General features: G+C 32.3%; 1 protein-coding gene across 6 annotated transcripts in view; it reads left to right on the top strand.

The window, feature by feature from the left end:
* GRIK2 (glutamate ionotropic receptor kainate type subunit 2) overlaps positions 1–20,487 on the top strand; it is a 562,276-nt gene that overhangs the window by 420,591 nt on the left and 121,198 nt on the right. For all 6 annotated transcript variants that reach the window (XM_006777220.2, XM_015572743.1, XM_006777222.2 and 3 more), the window contains one exon: positions 3,357–3,580. In XM_006777220.2, coding sequence (XP_006777283.1) covers positions 3,357–3,580 — 224 coding nt within the window. The remainder of the gene's footprint in view (positions 1–3,356; positions 3,581–20,487) is intronic.

Raw genomic sequence — 20,487 nt, 5'->3', positions numbered from 1 at the left:
TTTTCTGGGGTTTTTTTTAGGTCTATATTTGTTACAATGTTTGAAACTGCCCGCTCAGAGGCCTGCAGGGGCAGGCGGGGAACATTGGAATCCTCTTTCACTGAAGCAAGCAAGCCTCATGTTAGTTTCAAGCTGCCTGGCTGCCGGCCGCCATCTTGGCTGACAGTTAATTTGCATATCTTGCTGATTAGCCAATGGGAAGGGTAGCGGTCGTACGCCAATTACCATGTTTCTCTTTTATTAGATAAGGAAGGATATATCTTTATTGTTGAAAATATTAGAGATGTCCTATTTTTTCCCCCATTGACCCCTTTTAGTCATTCCCTGCCCTCCACCCCAGGCCTTCACCACACTAGTCTGTGTCTATGGGTTATGTTATATACATACAAGTTCTTTGGTTGATCTCTACCCTTCTTCTCACCCACCCCCATCCTTTCTCTGAGATGCCACAGTCTGTTCCATGTTTCTGTGTCTCTGTCAATAGCTTAGTTTTATGTCCTGGTTCCAATGCTCAACAATTAGCTCTATGAAAAGGAACAGGTTTTTAACTTCTCATGAATTCAGTTTTCTTATCTTACCACAGTGCCTGTTGCATAGAAAATGCTTAAGGGATATTAGTAATCATTATTGTTAAGTTGAAAATTTCTTGATTTATGAATATGATGATAACTTCCCAGGACCCTAAAGACCCATTTTCTTTCCTAATTTTTTCCAAACATGAGGTTTTGTTTTATTGCATGACATTTGTATAAAAACAATATTATTGTAATCTGTAAGACATCATGTAATTATCAACAAAGTAATTATTAACTGTACACTTAATATAGGTGGACATATAATCTAAAATTTAAAAAATAGTTTCAAAAAAGTACATAAAAATTTAACATGACAAGGTTTTAATTGTGGTTTGTATTTGTAGTTTTGTGTTGTTAAAAAGTCCTCAAATGTACTGTTAGAAAGTTCCTTTTTTTAAATCCTCACCCCAAGATATTTTTAAATAGATTTTAAAGAGAGAGAAAGGGATTGAGATAGATAGATAGATAGACAGAGAGAGAGAGAGAGAGAGAGAGAGAGAGAGAGAGAGATTGGTTGCGTCTAATATGTGCCCTATGCCCCAACCAGAAATCCAACTACTAACCGAGGTATGTGCCCTGTCCAATAATCGAACCCGAAACCTTTTTGGTCTGTGGGATTATACTGCAACCAACTGAGCCACCCGGCCAAGGCTGGAAAGTCACTTTTTATAAATTGTACTGGGGGCCATGTCAAATTATAAACTGTAAAAGTTAATTATCTTTATGGAATTAGAAAGGTAACATTGTGATACTGTATTCATACTAACTTGAATCAGTTTTCAATTCTCACTCAAATTAAATTAATATAACACTAATAACCTAAAAGAATCTCTTTTCTAACCAACAAGAGTCTATCAAATTCAAACTATTCATGTTCAACAATCAAATATCTGAATAGGCCTGAGTGGCGAGACCTAGATTGGAAGCAGGTTGGTGTTAAGCCACGAAATGTGTCTTCCAGTGGAAACCTTCTCTGAGGGCTTGCCTTATGAGCAAGCTATGCATTTAAAGTTCCTAGGGCTTGGCATTCAGTTCTTTCAGAGATATACTATCCTTTTGTGTTGTCTGACAACCAAACATTTCTCACAACCTCTCTTCACTGATGGTTTCAGGCCTGTCGATCTTATTCTCAAGAATTAGTATAGACACATAGTAATGGTTTCCTCAGTCATTAGCGAATCAAGTTCTTCTTTTGATTTGTTTTAGTATGTGGAACAATGTTTTTTCCCCCTCATTATCCCAAAGAAATACATACCCAAAACAATTAAAGGAATACCAATTTTCCAGTTTTCTTATATAATCCCAGAAACTGTAGCACACTGCTGAAACCACTGTCAATCCAGTCAAAGATGAAGGGCATATGCATATTCTGTAGCTTCTGCAATTGGAGGGAATGCAATTCTTTGCTTGGCTTGCCCTACACCTTCCAAAACCCAACTGCAAAACGTGAAGGCTGCTGTGGTCCCAACTCATGTCAGTTCGTTCTGGGCTGGCAGTCTTTTTCTGATTTTTTAGGGAAATAACTTCCTCTCTCCATAGCTACTCTCAAAGATACTCTATCCAAGCATCTGAGTGGTTCCCTTTCTGCCACACCCCCAGAATGCAGACAAATACATACCCAAAGTAACAGTATCAACAAACCCAGCCACTTAGAGAAGTTTCTTCCACAAGTCCCCCAACAATTCCTGACCCAAGGAAAAATAGAGGCCCCATTTTATTCTTTCATATGCCTTTCTATTGCTCTCTACAATGAGCATTTCTATATTGTCTGAACACTCAGTATGTTTACAAAAAGGAAAGTAGAAATACAATTTCTCATCATAGATGGAATAGATGCCTTTGTTATTTTAAAATATTTTAATTTTTTCTTTCATATATTAGAGCTTAAGTTCATCCCTGACAGATGGTTATAACATAATGAGTGAAAAACATTAGTAATTTAACATATTTAAGCTACCGTGGAAAATTAGCGACTTCATGAAAATTGAAAAACTCATTTCCTAATGCGATTTAGATTTAGGCAATGCTGCAAGAATTTTCATTAAATAATATAAAAACAAATTAGAGGTATAGAAAGGAAAATCAAGGACAGTAAACACCATCACATTAAAATATGATTTCACAATGTTAACTAATTAAAGACTAAATGCTTTTTCTGGTAACTGCACTCTTTCTTGTTAAAACAAGAAAAGAGATGTTTATTATCAGCTAAATGATTTGAGGTAGCTATTATTATAAGCATTTAGAATTTGACCAACATATTTATGAAATTATAATTGACTAGAGGCCCGATACACGAATTCATGCACTGATGGTGTCTGGCCGGCCACCCTGATTGGGGCCTATCAGACCTGCTGGCCAGGGGAAGGGCTGCAGGCTGTTGGCCAGCTGCCCCACCTCCCCCTGTTGTACTCCCAGTTGAGGGGACAATTTGCATATTAGCCTTTTATTATATAGGATATTAAATGACTTTTAAAGTTGAGATTTAAAGTAAGTATCTTTTAGTGGTGTAATAATTCAGGTACTGAATGTATAATTGTTTCTTCAGCATTTTCATCATAAGGTTTTTTCTTTCCCTTTATACTTGCGATAAATCTTGGTTTGCTAATCCAGATGCACATAGAAATGAGTAGCAGAGGAAAGCAGCAAGGAATGTTTTACATGTTAATTCAATCTTTCTTGAGACAATTGTCAAGTGTAAAGTCTTTGTTTTAATTTGGTTACTGGTTTCTTTCTTGTGACTTAGAATTTTTCTTTTCATTTTTATGTTTCTCTCTACAGAAAGCTGACCTTGCAGTTGCTCCACTGGCTATTACCTACGTTCGCGAGAAGGTCATCGACTTTTCCAAGCCCTTTATGACACTTGGAATAAGTATTTTGTACCGCAAGCCCAACGGTACAAACCCAGGCGTCTTCTCCTTCCTGAATCCTCTCTCCCCTGATATCTGGATGTATATTCTGCTGGCTTACTTGGGTGTCAGTTGTGTGCTCTTTGTCATAGCCAGGTAACATGCTCACTTTTGTGATTTTTTTGGCAATTGTTACCTCCTTTTTCTAACTAATAATTGTCAAAAGTCACAATCAGTTTTCTTTTTATTTCCCAGTGGGGTGCTGAAGAATAATGAACTTTTACATGTCACATATCTTATTAAAATGTCCTAGGATACCTTTTGGGGCAGAAAGAATGCTGGTTGTGTCAGTAAGCTGTAATTGTGGTAGAGTTTACTCTTTTTCATCAGAATCTAAAAGAAGTCCTAATCACCATGAAATAAAAATCATTTCTTCATTGTGAAGATTTCTCTTGAACCAGACAGCAAAATATTAGTATGTTTTACTAATTTGAATTAATAAATCATTCGTAAAGATGGTAAAATTTAAAAGGAAGCTTTCTGGCCTTTACAATCCATGATATAGCTTAATTGAGATGGCTTTTGCTTCTTTATTATTTTGCAGGTGGAAATTTATAATCATTTTTCATTTATGCTTACCTCACTATAAATTTTTAACAATTAGATTATTTCAAGATGACTTAGTTTTCTTTGGCCTTCATTAAGACCATAAAACCATCCCTCAGGACTCAGAACACTAGAACTTGAAATGAACTTGAAAGTCACATATTCATTATAAATGTTGAATTTTTATATTTTAGTGCATATCAGAAAGATAGCTTCTAACCCAACAGGAGTTAGAATTCTACTATAGGTCTTTCATGGTGATAAGTTTGATAATGTATGACTATAAATATGTTTTGCCTTATCATTAAAATTAAATATGTATTTTTAAAAATTACTTTAAATAGTTGCTGCCAATCAAGGTAACACTAAGGATATTTATATTTCTTTGAACTTACTATTTTTACAATGAAGTCATATATATTTTGCCAGCAGTAAAAAACATTTTGTTCACTCAATTAAAAAGAAAATAAAAGCCGAAACCGGTTTGGCTCAGTGGATAGAGCATCAGCTTGCGGACTGAAAGGTCCCAGGTTCGATTCCGGTCAAGGGCATGTACCTGGGTTGCGGGCATATCCCCAGTGGGAGATGTGCAGGAGGCAGCTGATCGATGTTCCTCTCTCATCGATGTTTCTAACTCTCTATCTAAAAGAAAAGAAAATCAGTTATAGAAGTAGCATGCTATTCTTATATATTTTTATATATTTTCTTTTTGTAGTAATACACAAATATATTCATATATTTATACATACATATTATACAAATGTATATTTCACCTAATTGGTTCAATAATAATACTTGAGTTCTTCATACAATTATCATTTACCATTGATAATTTGTATTGGAACCATTTATACATATAACTTTTATTGCTGTATGGTACAGACTGTTAACATTTTTATTTGAAGTTTCTGTTCCTAAAATGGAGATATTGGAGTGTTAAATTCTTAAGCTTTGAGCTTTAGTTTTTTTCCATGTCTTTTGAAAATAAAATAGCCTTCTCATTTTTGAGCATCTTTGGTCAAAGTATATCAATTTTATAGTGACTTACATGAGCTATCTTGTTTCATATATATTCAGAATGCATATGAGTTCAAGGATCGCAGTTTAAATTCTTCAGTGGCTAAAGATCACTGAAGCCTCTCCACAGGACCAATAGATAAATACTGCAAAGTATAGAAAAAACAAAGTTTAGAAAAAATCTGTAGGTGCACCTGTTTCTATTATATACTAAATGGTTAGATATTCTATATTAAATAATAAATAATATACATACTTGCTAAAATAATATATAATATAAAAATAAACTCTTTATAGATTTTTCTCAGAATATTTCATTCAATTCTCATTAAATACTTTGAAGATTGCCAAGTTTTTAAAAACGCAGTAAAATCTTAGATTAAAAGAAATTTTCCTAGAGTCCTTTAAAATTCTAAACTAAACCTCCAAACTAAATGAACTTCTATAATTAAAATCCATTCTGACATGATATTGAATTCTTACTATCATGGAAGAAGTTCATGATGTGCATATAAAGAAAAAATTCTTACTTTCTCTTATAGAAGTTAATTACCTTTCTAATTTAAATGGAATTGTGATATTTGTTACCAATTCACAATAAATGTAATATTTTCATTTTATCAATAAATAAGTACCATTGGCCTTGAATTAAGTTCATAAAATATTTGATAATTACTTAAATATTTTTATGAATGTCATATTTAAATATTCTAAATGATTTGTATCATATTTCACTGGAGAGAAATACACAATGATAAAAAACATTATGCAAATTGTTAGTTATCATTAGAATGCCAGATTTTAGGTTTATTGAATTATCTGCTATATCACAGTGTTAACAATATTAATTTTATGATAAATTAAGAACTGATCATAATTGTTAGAATTTATGTTTTTAAAACTTGGATTTAAAAGTTGATTGTGACTGTGATACCTTTGTAAAATTTTCCATCACTATTATTTTATATGGAAATGATAATCCTAAAAAATACTTAACAAATGCTCTAAATTTTTAAATCAGTATTAACAAAGATATATGGTCTTATTTGTTTTTCTGGGGATGGTTTTATAATCTATGTTCTCTTGCAAACAGTTGCATTATTGAGTATAGCATAATGACACAACCAGCATGCTTATCTGAAGTACCTAAGAGATCTTATTTAGGAGTAAAGATGAACCTGGGGTACTGCGTTCTAGACAGAATGGCATTATGCCAGGTGTCTTAACAATAGCTCTTGGATGGCAGAGGATTAGAAAGAAATCTTGCCCGTGATGGGCTTGTAGCTATCGTATTTGCCCCTAAACACTTCCCTCTTTCTATTCTTTTTTCCTTGACCTGGGTATAGTAGTATAAAAATGTCAGTTAATCATAAAAACTGGTCAGGGAAACCACCCTTTACACTAACAATGAGAGGTATTTTTCACCTTGCTTCAAATATTTCCTTTAAGAAAGAACAGATGCTATTGATACAATAGAAACTCTAAGGTGAGTCGATTTAAATTCCCGTAATATTAGCAATTTCTTAATATTTTAACTATAGTTGTCTCAAAGGCAACCAGAGCTCTTCTGAAATACAACATGTAAATCTTGGTCTATGGTTCTTAGTAGTTTGTTATGCAGAGATGACTAACTAAAGACCAAACTTAAAATAAAGGAATAATAGTATACTCGTTTCCCTCCAACAGGATTGATGTAACCTTAATAATTATCCACTGAGTATATGAGAACATTGCATATTTTATTCTAAGGTTGGAATTTAAAAATAAAATGCAAATAAACTCTGGAAAAGAAAAATAATACTATGCTAAATTTTGTAGTAAGGGTATCATTACACAGAAATTTCTTAGATTATTAAATGAACAAATGGATATGGTCAAAATAGGAAAAAGTAGAAGAAGGTAATCAACACTGGCTAACCTGATCTTCTTAGGAAGAATAGCAATTAAAAAGAATATGTAATGTGTCAAATACATAACATTAGTTTTTCGAAGTAAAAAAGAATATACAAATTTCTTATATATTTTTGCATTTACTTGCTTTGCATTATTTTTAGAACATTAGAATGCTGTTTGTTGTATAACTGCATTATGCAGTAGAGGGTGTTACCCTTAGAATCTGCTCAAGGGTTTATTATTACTGTGACCACCAGGACTGTTTTGACATATGTTTTGGCTCCATCATGGTCTGTGGTCACAAGATGACAAGGCTATTGCCTTACTGAGAGTCCTCACACTTGTAAAAGTATTCTGTATTTCTCTGGGCACTCAGAAGTAAAGATGTTCTAAACATAGCGTTTTTGATGGTTTAACCAAGCTCAGAAACCCGTGTCCGAAGTGCTTGCATTAACAGCTTTGATCTTGGCTCCTGACTAATGTGCAATAGCTTTTATATTCCTGTCACAATGATGGGTGACATTTAATGTACGGTGAAGGGCAACAATGAATTATTATGCTCTTGGAAATGGATTACTGTTTTGGTGGGATGTTCAATGTTAAACTAATCTGCTGTCACAAAGACGATTGTCACATTGAAATGAAATGCCATTTTTGTTGTGTGCCTTTGTCACCAACTTGCCCACCTCTTACTGTAACACCATTTCAGTCTTACCTTTCCATAATGTAATTTTATATATATGTTATTTTTATTTTTTTAGCTTTTTTTTTTAGTTGAGTAAATTGTGGGGAAGCTTATCTGCTGTGCCTCTTCCTATTTTCCCATTTCTCTGAAATTTAATGAAAATTTGTTTTAAATCATACTATTTTGCTAATATCCCTTTCACACATATGAAAGTGATTGTTAACATTGATTATATTAACAAATATTTCAATTATGGACCCAAAAGTCAACATTGATTATAAAGAAATTCACTTTGAAATATGTTTTTGCAAAGGATAAGGTTACTTCTACCTTAAGAGTTTTCTTCCACAATTGTTATTTGGCAAAACCCATTATAGAATGACTTACTTCTGTATTATTACTACTTTTAAAAAGTAGTAATCAGTATTTACTGTCTACTTTGTAATCAGTATTATTACTACTGATTACAAAGTAGACAAGGATTCACTAACTAGGAACATAATTCTTAGTTGGTGTAATCAGTAGAACTAAACTAATTGAAACTAAAGCGATCAGTGACTTCTTTTCAGGTCTGGTGAATATGGAATCGGAATAATTGAGGCAGGCGAGATTTTCACTGAAATTACATAGAGAATCTCTTCTTTACCCTATATATGAGAAGATGAACTTATTTTTACATATCAATTTTATATCTTATTAGACATTTGAAAGATTTGAGAAAAATTAGTGAAAAATGGCAATTTAAAATTAAAGTGCTTTTTTCTATAATCTGTAATCAAATACTTGTTGACATATTCTTCTAAAGATAATTGTGCTTGAGTATCTTTTAAAAATTTGCACCTCTTTCCAAATTATTTTTTCACAAATATTTTATTATTAGGATGAAATTAAGTATAAATGCAAAAGCAGAAGTTTGATAGCCCATTTTTATTTTTCATATTCTATGGATAAAATACTTAACTCTGTATTTCCTTGCCTCCATCACCAAATTTATTTCAGATTTCTAAAAATGAAAAGCTGCCTGTCCAGTCATTGCAAATGGATTCACCCACTCAAATATATTGACCAATCAGTCTCTGGGAACTATAGTCGCCCAATGATCATTTGTTTAAATTTAAAAGTCTTACAATGTCTAGTTCAGTAAATCACAGATACTAATTTTAATAAATTACAGCAGCTCAGTAAATCATAGATACTAATTTTAATAAATTACAGTCTATAGATTCACATTAAAAAACTCAAGAATGCTAAAAACTTGAATGATTATTAAATTATGTTTGCTACCAAAATATGGCACTTCTATTTTTAGGGAATCCTTTATGGAGCATGTAATTATATTTTACATACACATTTCCTGATAAGAAACAGTAATCTTGTAAGTAATTAATTTTTTCTTTGAAAGCTTTGGAAAAGGGATATAGTAACTTCTGTGACAGTTGCTGCCATGTCTCCTTTATTTCTAAGGTTAAAAACTAATACGACAAAAACAATACTGTGAATTACTTGTTTCACTTCCTTTTTTACTTCTTCCTTTTTTTTGCTATAGGGAAAAAACTATTTGAGGTGATCTTTAAGAACCAATAAGATTACTAGAACCAAGCATTTTTCACCAAGTGATGTGCTTACTCTCGCATATTTTGCAATATCTACATAGCTACTTCTCTCATAGCTGCAGAACACTGAATTGTGTGTCAGAAGCCATCTCCCTAGCTTATTTTGTCTGTGTTAATTATCAAAACAAAACTGCACTTCTGTTTTTCTATAACCACCAGGAAAAATGATCCCCTTGGACTTTTGGAGTAGTTGTCAGTCACCTAGGAAAGGTCTTCAAATTTCTAAACTATCCGAGGAAAATCAGTGTCCTTTAAAAAAAGTGACCAATTTCTTTATGAAATATTTTCATCTACAATGTCTAGTCAAGCGAGGCAAAAGCTTTTATATGTGCATACACCTTGAAATAGTGGAATCTCTGCAAGAAGCCAGTGCAACAAAGAAAACAAGGAAATACATAAATGTTCACTAGGGGTTTTGTTTGTTCATTTTATTTCTATGTGTTTTTTTGTACAACTATAGAGTACTCTGCTGACAGAAAGGCAGTTGTCTTGAGAAATGGACAGAAATAGGTCAGTTTTGTTTTTTTTTTCTTTTGATGGTAAGCATGACACCTGAATTAGTAAAATTTTTATCTGGATAAAGTTGACTTTATGCTGTAGATTCTTTGATGTAGAAGTTCTTTCAAATGGATGTTTTCCTATATAGTCTTGTACTGGGCTGGTGGGTACAAGTAATTGAGTGAGAAGAGGAAGAAAACTGATACATACTGCTTGTCAACAATAGCCTGGTTATATTTGAGGATCATGGAGAGATTAATTTATTAGCTTCTTTTTTAGTAACCCTATGTTTGCTTGTTTGTTTTATCACCATTTATCCCCCCTTTACCCTCTCCAGTCCCCCTACCCCATTTCCCTCTGCCAATGACCATATTATTGTCTGTCTATGAGCTTGTTTATTTGTTTGTTTTGGTTTATTTTGTTATCTTAATCCCTTCACCTTTTTCACCCAGTCCCTTACTCCCTCCCCCTCCCCTCCTACAGCTACAAGTTCCTATTTTATTAGTTTATTTTGTTCAATGGATTCCACATATAAGTGAAGTCATATGGTATTTGTCTTTCTCTGACTGGCTTATTTCACTTAGCACAATACTCTCCAGGTCCATCTCGGCAAAATGTTATGGGTGGTTATAAGGAACAAATAGATATACACCCCTCATCTCTACCCCTCCCCCCCGCCCCCTGCAAACACACCATACCTCTGGCAAATGAGATTAGAGAGATTTTCCTTTGTTTGATGCTATTATTGTTATACTTTTACAATTCTAATTTATTATAGGGAGGGAAGTTCTAAAAAAAAATATTTAGAAGAAAACAGAAAACAAACTTAGGAAAGAAACTTGCATCAACTTGTTTAATTCACCATCCACTTTTTTCTTATAAGATTTTAGGGAAAAGGAGTTGGCTACCTTTCTTTTTGTTTTTAAGTAAATCTTTATCAAATATTTATACTACATGTTAGCCATATATTATATAATAACAGGTGATAATAGACTCATCTAAGTTAGCTATACTCTAAAGTATGTATTTCTCTTTACATCTGCAAATAAGGAAGCTTAAAAAGTATTCTACATCACTGAGATACTTAAAGAAGAGACATTAGCAAGCCACACATAGCAGATTTGCCTCATAAACCCAATGCTAATTTTCCTCCCCTGAAAATTACTAGCAGCATATAGTAAAAGCTACATTGTGAGCTTTTTGGGGGGAGACTCAAATGCTATAATTTTTAGTGTTTTGATTTTTTTTCATAATTCATTGAAGTGAAATTTTTTTCATAATTTCATCAATATTAAATGAAAATGTATGGAAGTGATTCTTATTGGTAATTTATGACTTTATTTCTTCATGCTATGTAAAATAACGCACTCTATCCAAATAATTAATGAGTAGGAGATTATAGTGTCACCAACCAGTATAACTTCATTCATTAGAACATGTCACAATACCTTAATTGCTATAATTTTTTACATTTCATTACATAATTACATCATTCAATTTAAATTGTTTTCATATCAATCCTGTTGGGTGTATAAACTTTTTTTTAGGAAAAATGCCATTGCTCTCTCAAATAACAATAGGGATTTCAATATAATATTAGGATTGAAAGAGCTTGATAACATCTAAATTCTTTGTAAATAGAGTTAGTAAAACAAATGATAACAGAAAATATTCTATTGATTTTCAACACTATAAAATGTGAAGTTATCTCTATTAGAAATATGTTAATTTAAACTCATTATTAAAATTTCATTTGGAAACCCAGAGATAACCTAATTTTTATGACAAAATTATATGAAGTTATTATAAAAATCTTCAGTATAAAACTATAGTAATTCTTTCTATTTTGTCTAATGTACATTGGATCAAAAGATAATTTTATTTTCAATACCTTATTTATACAAAGTAATTCCACCCCACTCCCTTCCTGTATATAACTTAATTTCTTGCTATTCTTCATTAATCCTACATTAATTGTTTTAGAATATTTAACAATTTCATTTTCCCTAACTACCCCTGAGATGATAAAATGAGGTGAAATGAAATTACAATAGATTTTCCTATTAATATAATGGATTTAATATTTGAAGCAAAGGTGAAATTATAGGTTTTGAATGTTACTGGCATGATAAACATTTTAAACAGAATAGGGCTACAACTGTCATCTAAGTTGGTTCAGAATATGCACCTGAATATTATTTTAACATAATAAAATTAGGTAAGTGTTTCCCTGCTTCCCTTACTATTATTGGTATTGAGAACTGGGGTGCTGGGAGGTGTGTTTAAATATAAGTTTAGCAATTAACTAGACTGACTGAAGATATGTTTTGGAAATGAAAATAGTTAGAAATTTTGCTTATAGAAGGAGATGCCAAAATAAGATACACATTCAGGGAAATGTTGATTTCATAATTTCATATCACTACTGCAATTTTTTTAATAAGGAAAATATTAAAGTTAATTTATAAAATCTTCTACCAAAATATGAAAAAAAATATATATATATATCTGTATTTCTTAATTCAGATATTTGAGTTGAAAACAAAAATAATGAATGCTTTCCAAACATACTTCAGTTGCTTTAGATACTCAACTACATATGCAGTGCATAGACTTGATTTTTAAGTATTTTATTTGATAATATGTAATTATATTTGATTCAATAGTGTGTAATTTCAAAGGGTATGTAGTTGGAAGAAAAGAAAGCTCACAACTCATTAAACCTTTTGAAACTTTTATTAAAATTAATTTATAGTTAAAAATTCACCAAGGGAAGAATTTATGTGCTTTGCATGTTTATGATACCTGATTTGCTATTTTTGTATAATCCAGATATTTGCATATTAGCTAAATCCATTTAAATGTCATAGTGATGCTAGAAAACAAAATGCTACTTTCAAATGCTAACTTCAAGTTCTTGTTTATTGCATTATTACTTATTGAGTGTCCATTTTTTTAAAAGCATAGTCTGTTTCATTTTTCAGTATTAGAAACCACATGATCTCCTGACTGATCTGAGGACAGTCTGCCTTGAGCCTTTTAATACTGGACTTACTGCTTTTAAAACCCTTAGCAAGTGTGTTGCAAGCTAAACACTTGCTTCTGCTCTGTAAGTCTAAGAGAGAATTCTTTCAAATGTAAATTGTGCTCATATTGATTTTAAAATAATTACCTCTTTAGGGCTTGGTACTTCACTTGCAAATAAATAGATACATTGGTAAGACTCACCTGTTTTCTTATGCAATGTTAATATGTGAGCTATTTTCCTTAATATTCCCAATTTAAAGCCACTCTTAATTTAATTTGATTGGATAATTGGCTTTTTTTAAAAAAAGGAAAAAAACGCACCAGTATTAGTAGCTACTTTTTGGAGACTATAAAAAGCCATTGTATAACTTAAAAAATAAATTCCAGCTTTAAGTGTAGAATTATACTTGTTATTTTACATTTGTAAAAGTAAGTCTGAGTTTTATGGCAAATAAAATAATGCTTTTCTTTGGAAATCTCAAAATGATCAAGATATTATTATAAAAAAGGCTTATTTCATAACAAGAAACCCAATCTTAGCTAGTTTAAAGCTTAAGTAGGTTGTAGTATAGCATTATGACTTACATTTATTTAAAAAAATAAATTTCTTTGGATAGTGATTGATTACAAGGATCTGAAGCCACCCTATTGTTTAAGTCAATTTCCTACATCAAATATACATTTTTAAATAGAAATCAACAGGAATACCTACATTTTGAAGACATTTATTATTTATTGTGTCTAGGGTCCATTAATACCTAATAGTGATATTTACTTTTCCTCAAGATCATACTTTTACTAAAAATTATCTCAATTTAAATTTGTCATTAATAAATCCCAAATAAATAGAACTGATCACTGTTATCATCTCATTAAGCCTTTCCAATTCATTCAGATCTACTTAATAATATGTTCTATGGCATATTATTGCAGCATTCATATACAAATAACCCTTGTACTTCACTCTGTGTATGGTGACTTTCTGGTACTAAAACTACCACTTATACAATATTAAGATTAATTAATGAACAATGTAAGACATACAAATTTAACATAAATGGTGTGTATTGTTCAGTGGTGTCATAATTGTTTAATAACTGGCTGTGGCAAAGAGAGGCTTTGATTTGTAACAACTGCCACTTTTTGTGGTATGACTATGACCAATATCAAGCTACCAATTGAAGAGTCACACTAAATGCAAAGTTGGGAAGATAGGTGCAAAGTTGGCTGTCACAAGCCAGTAAGAGCTGTCTCTAGACTACTACTAATATACTATAACATGCTCAAGTGAAGGGAAAAGCATGAGTCATGAAAGTGAACAGCAGTTAGTTCAGAGGGAATGAGTTTATACAGATATAGGGGGTATATCAGAAGGATATGGGGAAAATAATGGTAATATTGTAGAACCTTGAAAGCAAAAGTAAAGACCTGAGTTTTTATTAATACAATTAGAACCTTTGAAGTAATTCTAAACTTAAATAATATTTATTCTTTCATTCACAAAAGTAATTTTATATAAAAACAATTAACACGATTTTTAAGTTAACTGAATATTAAAATATCTAAGGAAAAAGAGAATATGCACTAAGGGAAACTTTAGCTATGCGACAGTCTTATGTAGTTGATGTTTTCTGAATTATTGAAATTCTCTCATTAAACTAGAAAACTTAAACTCATTATGTGGAAAATATTTAACTACGAGCCTGTGAATATGGCTCTTCGGATGAGCATTGACCTATGAGCCAGGAGGGCATGGTTCAATTCCAGATCAGGGCACATGCCCAAGGGCTGGATCCCAGTGTGGGGCATGCAGGAGGCAGCCAATCAATGATTCTCATCATTGATATTTCTATCTCTCTCTCCCTCTCCTTTCCTCTCTGAAATCAATTAAAAATATATTTAAAAAATAAAATATTTAACAATGAAACAAACTTCATAGCTTATAATTTTTAATCTAAAATTCTTAAAGGAATAAATTTTTTTAAAATATAGTTTATTGATTTTTTTACAGAGATGAAGGGAGAGAGATAGTTAGAACATTGATGAGAGAGAAATATCGATCAGCCGCCTCCTGCACATCTCCCACAGGGGATGTGCCCGCAACCCAGGTACATGCCCTTGACCGGAATCAAACCTGGGACCCCCCAGTCCGCAGGCCGATGCTCTATCCACTGAGCCAAACTGGTTTTGGCAAGAATAAAATTTTAACTCATTCAGTAACAATATTATAAACATAATGTCCTCTGATAGTTCAGTAATAAGTCCAGAGCTTATGGTAGTAGGAGTAGCTTCACATATGGATAATCAGTAACCTGACAGAACAGTCACTTAATAAATAGGGAGATTATTGTTGTCATGGATCTTAAATTAGACCAGGTGAGATTGAACAGGTACTGAAAAGTGATATCAAGGAACTTGGCACCTTCTATGTACATACTACTACACCATTCATGGACTAAGGCTTTCATCCTCATGACTACAACTCCAGCCTTCATACTTGTATACTAGCCAGGAGGAAGGGAGAAAGGAAAATGGGTAAAAGACAAAAGACAGTACCTTTTAATTCAGAAAAAAAGTTCTTCCTCTAGCTTCATCTGATTAGCTAGAATTATTTTACTTGGCGATTCCAAAGAGGCTGCTGATGTGATTGTCTTTTATCTGAATACACGAAAAGCATGCACTCGTCGGGGGGAGGTCCCTCAGCCGGGCCTGTGCCCTCTTGGCAGGGAGCAGGCCTAAGACGTCAGTTGGACATCCTTAGTGCTGCTGTAGAGGCAGGAGAGGCTCCTGCCATGGCTCACCAGCTGTGAGCCCAGCTCAGGGCTTCTGGGTTAGCGGTGCTCCCTCTGTGGGAGCACACTGACCACCAGGGGGCAGATCCTGTGTTGATCATCTGTCCCCTGGTGGTCAGTGCGCATCATAGCGACCGGTCATTACACCGTTCAGTCGATTTGCATAGTAGCCTTTTACTATATAGGATATTGCCATCTCAGTTCTTTTGTAAGTAAGAAAGGTGTTATTGGGTATGTAATTGACTGAGTCTGTCACAGGCATTATTAAATTGTAAAGTAATGTTTGGCCACACATGAAATTCTCTCAAATTTCTTATTTCAAGTGTCCATTTATGAAATTTTCTGTGTCATCTGTTATTAGGGTATCAGTCTCTAAGCAGTCTACTTCCTTCCTATTTATTATTTTAAAATAACATTTTCTTTAAAACAAGTTAATGAAGATTATTTAAGAATAATGTATCCAAAGTAAGTGTAGATGTTTTATATTTTAGAGATCTTTTGTACCGTCTTTTATGTTTTGGTCTACATTCTTAAAGCATGAACTTACCAAATTAATTTTGTATAAGAATCATGGATTGTTATTTGAATATTATCTTAAGTCATGCTATCAAAATATACTTTTTCAAATCCACAAAACTAACCCTGGTTTATTTTTTATGTGGAACAGTTCAGTATCTTCATGCTTTCCCTGACACTTCTAAAACAATAAAAAGGTTATAGAAAAAAATTATTTAATATGGTAGTTACCATAATACTCATACAATATAAATGTATTATAGCACATCATTGGGCAGTTTTTCATAAAACATAGATGATAAGCTGTTTTTAGGGTGAAAGAAATTAACCCAAGAGAGTTCTATCATCAAATAAGATCAGAAGAACTATGTCCTAGATATTGCAAATTCACTATAAAAATATTAAGGGCTCTGAAAAGTCTTGCAATAAAGAAATCTGATTATGTTAGTTTAATACAGCATGTTCCAAGCATAGTATTTGGCCATATAATATATATAATCTCAATATTATATGTTCTCTATTAATAATCAATTTGTTAATCTGCTGAATCAAAACATTCCCTGGATTTATAAATTCATTTAACTTTTTTGTTTTCATCATATGAATTTTATGGTGATTAAATCACCTGAAAAAGACTGAGTTAGTGTCTATGCTCCTGATTCCTCATGGACTTATTTTGCTGATATTCATGGAAATCAAATAATGAATGTGACATTTTTAAATTTAATTATGGAATTTAAGAAGTATTCACTTTCATTTAAAAATGCCTGATGTTATGACAACTTATTATACTTAGTTGTGAACTTGTTTGCTATTAAATTATCAGAAAGACACTCATTGAATATTTAAGTAAATTCATTGAAATTATAGAATAATTATATAATTTGGGGGAAAAAAGACAGAATAATAATAAACCTAGCAAATAAACTCTGTTTTTCATAGGAAATTATGATTTGGGAGGAAACATATGACTTAAATAAATTCCAGTTTATTAACAATTTTACCTTGTGTGTTAATAAAGTATTTTGAAATATGATTATTTTATGTTTATTGCAAGGAAAACACTATAGGTAGATGAATTTTGTAGATTTTTATTTGAGACATAATTATGAAGCTACATATTTTTATGCAGTTGTAATCTTTTGTTAGAATCTTATTTGTCTATCTTATAATCCACATTCTATAAACAGGCCTGATGGAGGTCACGTATTTGAAATCTCATGTACATATTAGACAGTATCATATGGTAATTATTAATATTCTAACTGTGTATGGAAAACAAGGATTGAAAGTGCAAGAGCCAGAAAATAAGTAGTAAATTCAGTAATAGGTGAGCCTACAGTGTCTAACACTCAGCTATAATGGTATTAAAATGCCTTGTCTAAGGATAGCCAACAATATTTATCCACATGTTTCTAGTTTGCTCATCTTATGTTGGTTGGACAGGTAGCAATTTTGAATGGCTCATCCTGAAATGAATGCAATTATCAAAGGATTATATGGTCTATCCTGCATGGCATTCACTCATTTTAATCTTTTGTGTGCAGCCTTCTAGCTCTTCATATACACTTTCATTTATAGCTAATGGGAAGTATTATGGCTTAGGCTTTAGCCTATTTCAAATAAAATATGCTGTTAGATAAAAGCTTCATAAATGGCAGCTGCTCTTTCTCAAATTTACACTGAGTATTGTTTCTTTGTTTTCTAGAATCAGTGTCAGTATGTCATTATTTACTTCGTGATCATAAGAAAGTATGTACCCAAATTAAGCCTATTACCATAACTTACATCAAGATTGAGATTATGTAAATTCAGGTTGAGTTCTAAATAATAATACATCATGATTTTTTTGTTCAGTAACCTTTACCTTGTCTGAAGATTATTCTCGCTAGCTCTATCAATCCTATCTCTCTATCAGTTATCAAAACGTAATATGCAAATAAATCAAAATTTGAAAAAATTTTATGTATTCTCCATTCATAATCCCTAATACTATATTTATTTGAAATAACCTGTGACTATACTTAAACTAGTTCAGAAGGAAGAAGGTAAAACTTGAATTGTACAAGTTCGATTAAATGAAAAAGCATTACATAAGTCAGTTACAGTTTTGTGAATAAACATTCTGGATGATGAAGATGATGACTTTTTATTACAACATTAAGCAAGTAGAGGCAATATATTTTTATCTCCTGATCTAACCGAGATATGAAAATCCATTCAGAAATTTCATTGTTAGTAAAAGTTACACAAAATATTAGTTCAAAGATCCAAATTGTTAAGAGAAGTTACACTTTTCGCTTTTAACATGGGTATTTTAAAGGAATTTTGTGTGAAAGGATTTTCTATAAAGGCTTTTTTTTCCCCTCTTTGGAATTTTATCATAAAGTGTTTGTGTATGTGTGTATATGCATATACGTGCGTTTTAAACCTTGGGGTAAAGACTATAAACACACTGACTTTGGAGGATAAATTCCTGTACCCCCAATTTTTGAGTAGTCATCTTTGTAGAACACTGACTAAGCAATGTGGAGAAATACAAACTTAATGTGTTCCCATCTAAATGAAAGGTTTTAAAATGTCATGTTGCAAAAGGACAAAAGTACACAGCGGAGTACCAAATAATAATCAGTCCATCCAGAGACAGCACTCTAAAGGGCATGAAGGGTGAGGTGGATTCCAAAAGAAGACAAAATCAGTAGGCTCACAGAGTTAGGAAAGAAAGGCTGGCATTTCATTGTTAAGCATTGCCCACGGAAGATGCCATCCAATTAATATGTTTGTCTATAATGTGTCTGAAGGCTAAATGCCAGGTGACAATAAACAGTCAGCAATCCCATTTGTAGTTTTTGGCTCTATTAACTACATGTAACCTACCTGATTTATTGGCCTAATAAGTAGTGAATGTTAGTCCACACTAGGAAGTGGTAGTGCAGTAAACAACACACTGCTTTTGATTGTTACTTATTCTCATTTATTGTTTGAAAATCCAGGCACTTGTATAGTTATCAATTTATGAATAGACAAAGCATTATTAGCAAAGCAATGAAATGATTAAATCTTTAAAAAGATTATGAATAGATTGCCAGAGATTGACAATGGGCACACAGTGCAATATACAGATGTTGTAGCATAGAAATTTACCCCTGAAACCTATATAATCCAATAAACCAATGTCACCCCATTAAATTTAATAAGTGAATGAATAAATAAAAAAATAAAATAAATGAGATTGTTGCACACAATTCCGAAAATCATTCAAATATGATATTTTGAAGGCAGAAGTATATATTAAAGGATATGATTTAGAGACATAATATTTTAAAAAGAAACTGGTGCATGTTTGTCTTTTTTCAATACAAAATATAAGTTCTTGAAATACTTTAAATAGAACAAATTAGATTGAGGTATGATAGGAATTATTTGTCATTTTAAAGCATTATGACATTTAGAAAAACTGAATTATAAGTTTAAAAATAATATTAATAAATATACCAAGCCGTGACCAGTTTGGTTCAGTGGATAGAGTGTCGGCCTGCAGACTGAAAGGTCCCAGGTTCGATTCCGGTCAAGGATATGTACCTTGGTTATGGGCACATCCCAGTAGGGCGTGTGCAGGAGGCAGCTGATCAATGTTTCTCTCTCATTGATATTTCTAGCTCTCTGTCCCTCTCCCTTTCTCTCTTTGAAGAATCAATAAAAATATATTAAAAAATAAATAAATATACCACATCATGAAAACTAACCTATAACATTTTACATCTGTGACGAATACACAGAATTTTAACATACATGTAATTACATGTAATTTTAACATGTAACATTAACATGTAGACCCCTTTCTAAAAATGAAGAAACTGAGGTCTAAAGATACAGGCAATCTGACAAAGCTTATATGTCAATCATAGAACTGGAGCCAGATTGCTAATAGGCATCACAGCATTAAGGCAAAACTTAGCCTTAATAGACACATGAACATAACTCCATTTTTACAACTACAACTGCAGCTCAAAGTTTAAAGTCTTGAACCTGTTGGCCTTTAAAAAGTATTATAGCTAACAATGTGTTTTGTCATTTTCAAGATGAATCTGTTTCCAGCTAATATTTAATATCTTATCTAATAATAGAGAAACATGGTAATTAACTGTAACTTCGCTACCCTTCCCATTGGCTAATCAGCACGATATGCAAATTAACTGCCAACTAAGATGGCGGCTGGCAGCCAGGCAGCTGAAGTGAACAGGAGGCTTGCTTGCTCCAGTGATGGAGGAAGACAAGGTTCCCGCATGCCACCGCCAGGCTCTGAGCTGCAGTCTAAGCAACAATGTTGCAATTATAGAAGCTAAACAAATCCCAGATATCTGCTTTCAGCCAGCCGGCCTCGGAGCTGGAGCTGCAAAGTTTCAATTACAGAAG

The sequence above is a fragment of the Myotis davidii genome, unplaced genomic scaffold (assembly GCF_000327345.1).
Source record: "Myotis davidii unplaced genomic scaffold, ASM32734v1 scaffold68, whole genome shotgun sequence".
In the NCBI taxonomy this organism is placed as follows: domain Eukaryota; kingdom Metazoa; phylum Chordata; class Mammalia; order Chiroptera; family Vespertilionidae; genus Myotis; species Myotis davidii.
The sequence above is the reverse complement of the archived record's forward strand: the minus strand, read 5'-3'. Positions and strand labels throughout refer to the sequence as shown.